Below are 10,298 nucleotides of genomic sequence, written 5' to 3'. Positions count from 1 at the left end.
CAGAACTTCATTAGTTCTGCTCTTCATAGCACTTGTTTTAAACAGAGCTCTTTTCTCAGGATTTGCCAAAACCTAATTTAATAATTATGATTCGATTTCTACTGTGCCACCCTTTCCGCAACAGAAGTGCTTGGGGAGATGACACATGACTACCCCCCCACCAGTTACCAAGGTGCAACAGGGAGCACGGGCATGCCGACATCAGGATCCAGACTGCACATCTCAGCCAGTCTGATGTAGAACACCAACCACCCGCTAAGCAAGGGTATTTTCATACTGCATGTTATAAAAGCATCAAAACAGCCACAGATTTTTATGGTTTTGATCACAACCAGCACACAGAAACACATCTCCAATAATTTCCTTATGCTTTGATGTGCTCAATGCTATGGTAGTGACTCTTGAACAACAAAACTCACAGGACTTCCAAATCCTCTTCTCTTGTAAATGAATATGCAGTTTTGCTATTTTCCTGACACTTCAGAACAAGACATTGTGGGCCGTTTTAAATAACAATACCAAAATAAGTGTCGTAAAGAGGCACGTAACACGTCTGTCACTGCAGATCGCTGGAATTTGTGATCATTTGTTGCAGTCAACTGGAAAAGTAGGAAAGTTTTAGAAGAACATTCTACGGTCCTTTACAAACACCTGCTACCATCCATAAAGAGTAATTTAACTCTGATTCAACTATATAATAAACCTTGCATTTTAGCTTAGCAAAATCAGCACTGAAATACATACTTTCCAAAAAGGCAATATATAGCAAATATTTTATTTTATCGTAGAGTGCAACTTTATGTATTTTGTAATAATTACAAAACGATTCCTTCCAACAATTAAAGCTTCACAGTTTTAATAATGTACCAAATGTATCTATGCAAACTAGCAGAAACAAGTTTAACTTTAAAAAAGAAAACCTCCTGCAGAAATGCAACATAGAGCTTTTTAGTAAAGAAAACAAACCAGAGCAGCAAGCATCCTCCAGCACTACAAGAATTTGCTTACACAGGCAGAACAATTTTCCTTTGTCTCCCAGAAATTTAAGAGAACAGAAAATGGATACAACCCTGCTGCTTTCCACTGTTACACTAACGAAAAGAGCCACAAAAATAGATTCAATCAGTATTCATGATAAAAACATACTTGTGGCTAATCTAATGGCTAATACCACAAGTTATCACTTTACCCTAATGCTGTATCACCATGAATGGCTAATATTAATCATCCAGAAAGAGCAGGAAGACAGCACCGGAAAAGTGCTGAAGTGTTTCTTTCCTAACTGCAGACACTACAAGAAAACAAACCAGAAATGATTGTGCCCTACAGTATCATTGTATCGGTTGTTGCATTCAAACCATGATCGGTTTTGACAGATACCACAAGCAATTTTACAGCACCACAGGACGTTGCTTTGCACTTAATTATTACCGGAGCCCAGGATGCCTCATTTTGGTGAATGACAGATTGCCGGGCCACACAAAACAGCCCCTTGGCATTCGCTCTTTGGCTGTTACATGTTATTTTGCCCAAACATTCAGTTTCTTATCTCTTATTGACACACTCCCTCACCAAATTATGCAAATATTTGATGGCTGCTGGCATGACCTGGGAGGCGGCAAAGAGGACCCAAAGAAGCTCCGTAAGACTGAAGCGGTATCCTCTGTTTCCTCAGTGCCTACTCCTTGACAGCTATTTACATTGGCCAGCAAGAACCTTTTTACTTTTTGAAAGAAAGCAAAATTCCTGCCCTTGTGCAGCACTCTGTCGTGCTGGCACAGACAGTGCTCTCAGGAGCACCTTCCAAATCCAGGTGCTCCACGGCTGCGGGCAGGGAGTGGCTAGAACCCGCCTGAGCTCCAGCAAAAACAACCGCCTCCAGCTCCGACAGCGGCAGGCATCACCCGCAGGAAAGCAGAGGCCTGGGCAGCCCTTGATAGCAAAGCAGGGGGAGACTGAAGAGAACTAACTGAAATATAAAGAAAACCATGGAAAAGCAAGACCAGTTCTTCACACGCTAAATGAAAAAGGTGCAGTTCTGCAGGCAGAGAGGACAGCAGCTGCAGTCTGTGCTGAAGGTAGCAATTAGAATTGCAAGTCAGGAATGCCAAGAAGTGGAACTAGGTAAACATTCCTGGAGCATGTGCTGGGAAGGGTAAACCTGGTGAGAGCAGATAATGAACTCATGCAAAAATCCACGGATAAGGAGAGTAAGATTTAGAATTCAAAAATAAGCATGGTACTGTTACTGTCTCTTGGCTAAGTAAGATGTTAAGCCTATTAATAACAATCCAGAACAGACAGAAGTTTCCAATTAAAATTTCTGCTTCCTCTTCGAAAAGGTGGTGTCTTGTGTGAGGAAATATTTTCCAACCCACAAGCAAATGAAGAGGCAAATCATTACTAGAAGTGTCTTAATAAACAGCATATACTAAAGATAGCTGACCCAGCATGTCTTTAGGTAACTGAAAAGTTCGATAGATTTTGGGATAACACCACTGCCGCACTACCAAGGAGCAACTAGAATGAACCAGGTATAAACACAGATCAATTTTCCGATATCCAAACCGTGCTGCAGAATTAAAATTTACAGAAGATTGAAGGTTCAAAATGTAATTGCCACTAGTTAACATCATCTATGAAAAACAGGCTTTAGTAAACATCATTTTGCTTTTCGGCAAGATATTTCGTTGATAAGCCTAACAGAACAGACTTAGTACTTTTGTAGGGCACCGTTGCAGCGGGTCAAGCATCTTGACTCACAACTACTATGACACTCTGTCAATAAAATACAACCTGGGTATACAAACTGGCAGATTTCAGTGAGCAGCTTCCCCGCTGGGTACAAGCTGGGTGAGTCTTAGGGAGGTTGCACAGATTTGGGATAGGACTAACACACTTCAATGCTCCATTAAAATCATGCAAAAGGCAAAGCCATGCATTCTTACAGAGAGCCAGAGTAATGCAGAACAACAGAAATCATGAAGCAAAGCTGACCTTCATTCAGGTACAACTTGCTTTGGCATAGCAAAAGGCAAAAACATCCATATGGGAAAAAAAAACGTAGGCCATAGAGCGGGAGACTGTCCTGGGCTCTCCAAGAAACTTTTATTTGGTTTTATTGCACACTGTGGCACTGGGGCAAACGCAGCCAATAGGAAGTGTGAACAGGTAAGCTGGAGCGTGTAAAGTAAAAGAGACAGCTGAAAAAGCAGCAAAACACCAAGAAGGAAACACAAAGGGATGAAGAAAACATTTACAACTGAAGACTAGAGAAGATCCACTTGTTTAGGCTATCAAAAAGAACTTGCACAGAAATACAAAGCGCATATGTTCACATATTTTAATAATGACAGTTTATTCTTGTTATTAAGTACCCACACAGTGGTAGATTTGCACTCTACTACAGTATTTACAAGTAGGCAAATTCTTGAATGCAGAACTAAGCTCAGTCTAACTGAAAGATACTTAATGCAATGCCAGACAACTTAGTTTTAAGACCTGCAATATTGGGGTCACCTAATGTAACGAGTCCCATTTGACCATAAGGTATCAGAAAGTAATGTTATTTTTCACCAGACAGCATTTAGCCAGTTTTCAGAAACATCTCCGCTTGTCAAGGAGAAGATAACGCAAATAGCACGCAATCAGCTAGGCTATAAAGAACAGTATTCTGAAACTGCATATAGAGCACCCCTAACACCACTTGCAATCATGAGCTAACCCTCTCAGAATTAAGCCTCCATTTCCATCATGACATTTATAGCCCGTCAGTCTGACACGAAGTAAAATGGCGTTTCCGTCCCCTCTGGACACACAGGAAAGAACCCCCAGCCCACCCTAACAGAGACAGAGGGGGTGGCTCTTGATGAGGGGGCTTCTACCAACGGATCCTGTGCTGAACAGGCCATCAGCCAAGCACGGACCTCCTTGGAGATGGCTGTACTTTTGACAAACAGTATCTAGGTTCATGAACTGCAAAGCTTGCTCAGCACTTTTAAGACACTACGTAAATGTTTAAATACGTAGAGATATCCAAGCCCTTGTACATCTCAGTAAGATCCTGACTACCAGTTTCACATCAGTGAACTCGCATTTGTACTTGCATAGTGTAAACAGCATTCAAGATCAGGCGTACATTGAGCAAATAACAGCTCCAGAAATTGAGTTGCAGCATCATGTTTATTTACACAGTATCTCTCAGAAAATTCATCACAAGCACGACAGAAACAAGAAGCTTCACAGAAAATCCAGCTGGAATTTTTCTGTACATTTTCAACAGCCAGAAATATTTTATTAGGCACACAGATATTTTATATATTAAAAATCTATACAACGTCCTTTTCTCTCCCAGTCTCCAAAACGTGTAGGTTCAGGGCCTTTAGGTCCACCCCTCTCTTTTGTAGCAGGATTGATTCCATCAGGGAATTCTAAAATGACAGGGAAAGTTCATTGAAATGCCTATAATATTGACAAATATAAAGATGTTGCCATCTACCATGTTTGCCTCAGTTTAATCTTCAAATACAAAATCAATTCTCTTCTGTTTTTAAAGGCAACCTTGAGTTAACCATTTCCCAGAGTCATAGAACAATAGTTTCAGAGAGTTTTGTGACTACAGTCAGGAATATATTATCATATTCAGTTATGCAAATGCAAACGCAACTCAATATCCAAAGGCACTAAAGCACCACAGTTTCTCGTTACTCCCAGCAATAACCTGCGCCACTCAGGTGTGCTGTACACATGGTCGCTACATCTGAAACACCAGGTCACTTACTGTGTTTATTTAAGTCTGTAACCACTCAGGTTTTAATTTTAGAATTTTAGCCATGATTTTATAATTATTCTGTTATTTAAAAGACTACATTTTCATGGACACTGGTATGTTTTTTCAAGGAATAGCATGTTGGTGTTTATCAACACCAGACTAGGTACCTCAGTCGCAGGAGGTACTATAAAACCCTAAATAGCTAAATTAGACGCTTTGCCTTCTAAAACTTAACCTAAGCTCGCCAGGTCACTGTCACGCCCTTTCAGGAGAGGAATACTCTCTGTAACAGGGGTATGAATGTGATTTTCCAACCTCTCCAGTAAGTGAGACTAAGAGAGATATCCTTACACGTTAGCAGTGCTGCTTCTATTCCCAGCACCCTACTAGCTTACGCCACCTACTTGAACACCACAGAGCTTCCTGCTCCTCAAGGTCAACATCCTTATGCTACTCGGTGCTCCCTTACTCAGGGCCCTCCCTCAAGAGTAGTAACTCAGGCCACCCATGCTGAGCAACGGCCATCGCACTGGGCATCACCAAGCCGTGAAGTGCTTTTTGTCACAGCACCATCCCAGGCTGGGCGTTTTCTCATCCTGCACCAGACCACAGGGCTCCCTGAAGCTCGCCACACCCCACAAACCCTCTTGCCACACTGATTCTCCAGAGCCTTCCATATATACGCATAACTCATGGCTCCCTCAGCCATATCCCTAACTCAGCCCTGATGGGCAAGACAAGTAACGAGGACAGGGCTGAAAATGAGAAAAGCCAACAGAAATCCTGGGGAGCATGGAAAAAGGAGGACAGTGATGGAGGGAGGCTCATGTAGCTACAGGCTATACAGAATGACATATTGGAACACTTGTTTAAACATGCAGACCAGGACAGGCAATGTCAGTATCTGAGCACCTCTGGCAGTCCAAGGAGTGCAAATGCATCTAGTACTGCTTCGTAGATATCACCCCGATATCGGAGCAGTACAGGTGTGCTGACAGCGGATGCAGAAGCTCAAAAGATTTCTCCATGACAGCTATGCAGCAGTGGGAATTCAAACGGCCAGCATAAACTCTTACGTTTTTTCCTAATACTCACTGAGGACACAATGGGCAGTCAGCATTCTAACAAACTATTGCTGGTGTTATATGTAAAAAATATACAGGTACAACTAAATTTAAAGCCAAAAGAAACCCTGAGTCTCACTCTAAACATGTAACACCCAAGCAAAAAGCAAAAGAGAGTAACTATGCATTTGTTTAAATGAAGCAGTGATGGCATTTATTTTCTTGGGAATAAAAGGACAAGAATTAAACAGCTGCTTACACAGTAACTACAACTCTGAGTTGGTTCTCAAGTGAGTCACAATCTGAAATTCCTTGCAGCCATTTTGGTGGTGATACTATAATTTTTCAGTCATTTTGTCATGTGGATGTTCATAGTAATCTATTGATACATTAAAAAAAGCTTGTCCTAGAGACCTCAAAATAGATAAACATGGGTTATCACTACTGGTGAACAGCAGTAGAACAGAACATCACACTATGGTGAGTAAGATAAAGCATGACTAGCATTTTTAGTTAAGGAAGACAGCTAATTAAACAGAAGGAAAAAAAGAGATTGTCTTTCTCCTGCCTGATGAAAAAGTATATGTTTCTAGTGACTTCAGCAGCGATGTTTCTATGCCTCAATCTTGTCAAGTTCTCTAAATGCAGCCCCACTAAGGTCACTGCCACACAACACAAATAACAGTTCATAGAATCGTTTAGGTTGGAAAAAACCTTTATCATTAGGCCTCCTGGGTCACCATTTAGTGGCTCAGTAAAGTCAGTATCCGTTGTTGCTTTCAAAACACTACCTGCAAAACTAAGAGAAGACTGACCATGAAATACAGCATGAGTCAATCTTTTGTGGACTAAGAAATACGACAGGCCTTTTGGATAATAAAAAGTAGCTGGTGCCCTCCTAAGTTTACTACAACATTTACTATAACAGATCACTACCAGCTACTTTTCTCAGAATCATGGAACGGTTTATGGTAGAAGGCACTTTAGGCAGATGTCTGGCCCCAACCCTGCTCAAAGCAAGGCTGATGTTAGGTCAGGACATCCAGGCAAATCTGAGTATCTCCAAGAGGAAAGGGATCACAGATTCTCTGGGTGACTTGCTACAGTGTTTGACCACCCTTGTTTGGACGACTTTGTGCATCATACATCATTTGCTCCAACTTATGCCCACTGCCCTGCCACTTTTCAGAGCCATTAAGCTTCGAAAGCGATTCTGAAGAGTGCTGAATGCCTACACTGCTTCTTAAACTGACATCAGCACTGTTTCTCAGGGTCTTGTCTTTAAAACATGGCTTTCAATTCTGTAAAACATGACTTACTTTCCAGGGGTTCCCTCTCTATACTGGACTCCTCTGGTTCATCAAATCGACCTACTGGTAACTTCGGTTTCTTAAGTGACTGCTTAGCAGGTTCAGGTCTTCCTCCTGTCTTAGAGCTGGTGCTCCTCAGAGAGCTGCAAAGCAGTGATGACTCTATCAAACAAATGGACACATGCAGCATAAATGTGAGAGATTAGTACTGAGTAGCTCTATGACTGTTCAGAGCACCTCTGAAAAACCCTCCCTTCAGAAATCATGGAGTGAAGGACAGGAAAACAAACTGCAAATACTAGTTAACATTCAACTCACAAACACCTAAGAAATCAGCACAGATAATTATTTTTGGCCCTAGAAACATATGCAGGCAAAATTGTGTTAGTTGTGTAACTCTGTTCACATAAACAGTGTATTTTAAACTGTTTGAGCTTATCGTTGCTGTTATCTTGTATTTTAGACCCTAAACAGTAATTATGCTAGCACAGACCAGTACATTCTGTTTTCCTAGAGAAGTCCTAACCTCCCCCAAAAAGCCTGCTGATTTCCAGGTCTTGGCTCATTTCCGACAGCTTTTGAGTCACAAAAAGCTTCTGCTTTCCCAAAGGAAAGCTTTAAAAAATAAAACGTTGTTCCCTTAGTAACAGGTTTTCCAGAATGTTGGTAGAGAATAGTCGGGCTTCCCTTATGATGGTAAAATAATTCAGCTGGTAGGCAAAAGCAGGACAAACTCTGAGCACATTTAAGTTCAATTATATAACTGCATGCAAATACTTTCATTAAAAGCATAAACTTTTTTCCTTTAAAGTCCTACTAACATTTTTTTTAACACAAATGTAGGAGAAAGCCTATTAATATCCATACCTAAAGTTCTTTCAAGTAGTATAAAAATGGAGGTGCACAGATGTCCTAACTCCTAAATAACTCTAGAGTCATGAACAAGTCAAAAACTGAAGATCTCTCAAAGTGACTGATATTTCTGCATTTGGTTAAAAAGCCAAATGTCCGCAGTGAGCATTAAGTACCCTCTAAAAATATTTTATCTAAGGACACATGCCTAAAGCAACGCTGACTTACCTTAAGAAGGAAGGTTTAAACAGAAATCCACCCTATATCAGACTGGGTGCTAAGCACTTTTAAGAACTATTATTCTACCTTGCTAAAGAGATCGCATCAGGAAACCTCCTCAGGCACCGTGTATTTGACTCACCTATATGTACACCAACCACCATGCCACCTGCATTCCCAGGATCAGCATATTCATTTCTCTTAAAATACCACAACCTTAACATTAAACCCTACAGTCACATAAACTGTATTGCTCCTGCCAGCTGTTACCAACGCCCCAAAGGAATAACTTTTTTTCTTACTTTAAGGATGATGTAATGGACTATCAACAGTGAAGAATCTAATCCTTCTGCATACCTTGGATCTTTCTACTCCTGCCAAGCATCTTGTAATTCATCAGCAAGCTGAAAAATAAGCTAGCTAGAAAATTAAATTTAAGCTGGTATTCTAGTCCAAGTTCAAATAAAAGTCAGATTAAGGTACTGATATGAAATCCATTATCTCAGTCTGCAGAGAAGAGGCAAAATTCATTTTCCTATTTGCAATAATTGATATTGTTGACCAACATACATTCTTCTTGACACAGAGGTGACAGAGGTTCAACATTAAGTATCTCTGAAAAAGATGAGATGAACAGTCAACTTTATCAATGAACCAAACTCTACAAACTTTGACTCCTTCATCCTTTACAGGCAGTCACAAAGCCATCCTGTGTATTAATTATATAGCTGATCTTCCAAAGTTGAAAATCCCAGGTCTTAAAAGTTGCTTCACAGCCAGCACCTGCAATACCCAGTCTTTTGTTGAAGTGGCCCACAGACCTCAATTTATCATGACAAAGCCACTCATGCAGTGGGATGCTCAGGGTAGGTAGGAGCATCGGCCAAATCTTGCCACGAACCTAACAGCCAAATAGAGCCTAGGAGGGCCCAAAAATACCTAGTAAGATTTTTTTTCCAGCTCTTCTATTAACATGTACTGTACTGGTCTGTTTCAGGAATATTTTATCAATAGCATCACAGAAATCTCAACTTTTGTTGGAGAAGGAAGTGGCCTGACCTGCAACCCTACAAAACAGCCTAAGCTGAGCCTGCATGTGGGACAGACTGTAATCGGGCTACTTTATTAGTCCTCCAGCCTAGCTTTCTCAATGAACAGCTCACCTCAATTTCCTCACATAAAGGGCACAGACCAATAACTTCCAAGACCACTGTAAGTTCTCTCCGGCAATTCTACAAATATTAAACCAAGGCTTAATATTTCACTACCGTTTAAAGGTTCGCAGCAACGATAAAGAAAACCTCCGGAACTGATAGGGAGGTCTGACAGCAATAGGTTTGCAATATAGAAGAGAATAGTAGTATGTAGAGGGGAAAAAAAAAAAATAAATGGAGAAAACCGGGGGGGGGGGGGAGAAAAAGCTGCGGCACCCCACGGCACTCAACAGATGCCGTCGGCTGAAGAGGCGAGGATCACACCGCGGGCCGCGCACCCTCCCCACCACCCGCCGCCATCTTAGGCACCCTTCAGCAATCCCAACGCCAACAGTCGCGTCCGATAACCGCCCCTCTCTCAGTAACTCCCCCGCGTGAGGAAGAGGAGGAGAGGCAGGGAAACCCCTCAGAGGCGAAGCCAGGCCCCTCCCTCCTTCCGTCTGCCCGCCTCTTACTCGCTGCCCTCGGCGCACCGCGAACCAGCCGCAGAGCCATCGCCGCTCCGAGCCGGGACACGGCGGGGGGGGGGGCGGTGGGTCAGACGCTGCAGCGCAAGCGCACCGCACATGCCCAAACGGCGGCGGCGCTCACCCAGGGGACGCGAGAGCGGGGGCGGGGCGGTTCTCGAGCCTCATTTTTGATGGAGGGAACTGCGGGCTCTTGGAGGCGCTCGAGAAATAAGCGGTAACTCTCCTCTTCGCCCTCCAAACCTAGAGCAAAGGCATGTCGTTTCTCCCATGCGGTGAAGAGTTTGCTGCTGAAATGACCCGTTCCTTTAATGTATACTGCAGCCCTGCAATATTTTTTTTTAAGCAATGAAAATAATACACAAAGGCAACTTAGAATGTGAGATAATTTAGGCTGATGC

General features: G+C 42.2%; 1 protein-coding gene across 3 annotated transcripts; it reads right to left on the bottom strand.

Annotated features, from left to right (window-relative positions):
- Positions 1–4,163: 4,163 nt before the first annotated feature.
- SDHAF4 (succinate dehydrogenase complex assembly factor 4) lies at positions 4,164–9,977 on the bottom strand. Of its 3 annotated transcripts, none has more exons than XM_075087063.1 (4): positions 9,886–9,940; positions 8,574–8,636; positions 7,155–7,307; positions 4,164–4,430 (listed from the first exon to the last, which is right to left on the bottom strand). In XM_075087063.1, the coding sequence occupies exons 1-4, from the start codon at positions 9,923–9,925 to the stop codon at positions 4,321–4,323; spliced, it is 366 nt and encodes a 121-aa protein (XP_074943164.1). In that variant the 5' UTR covers positions 9,926–9,940; the 3' UTR covers positions 4,164–4,320. The 3 variants fall into 3 exon arrangements, with proteins under 3 accessions (XP_074943164.1, XP_074943166.1, XP_074943165.1); XM_075087065.1 differs by having other exon boundaries at positions 8,574–8,831; positions 9,886–9,939; XM_075087064.1 differs by lacking the exon at positions 8,574–8,636 and having other exon boundaries at positions 9,886–9,977.
- Between the last annotated feature and the right edge of the window lie 321 nt (positions 9,978–10,298).

This window comes from Phalacrocorax aristotelis, chromosome 3 (assembly GCF_949628215.1).
Source record: "Phalacrocorax aristotelis chromosome 3, bGulAri2.1, whole genome shotgun sequence".
Lineage (NCBI taxonomy): Eukaryota > Metazoa > Chordata > Aves > Suliformes > Phalacrocoracidae > Phalacrocorax > Phalacrocorax aristotelis.
Note: the sequence above shows the minus strand (reverse complement) of the source record. Positions and strands in the feature narration are given on the sequence as shown.

Coding starts and splice junctions, on each gene's coding strand:
- SDHAF4 (XM_075087063.1), bottom strand. CDS start 9,925: ATGGCTCTGCGGCTGGTTCGCGGTGCGCCGAGGGCAGCGA. Junction 8,637..9,885: donor CGGTGCGCCGAGGGCAGCGA/GTAAGAGGCGGG, acceptor TTAATTTTCTAG/CTAGCTTATTTTTCAGCTTG. Junction 7,308..8,573: donor CAGGAGTAGAAAGATCCAAG/GTATGCAGAAGG, acceptor TTTGTTTGATAG/AGTCATCACTGCTTTGCAGC.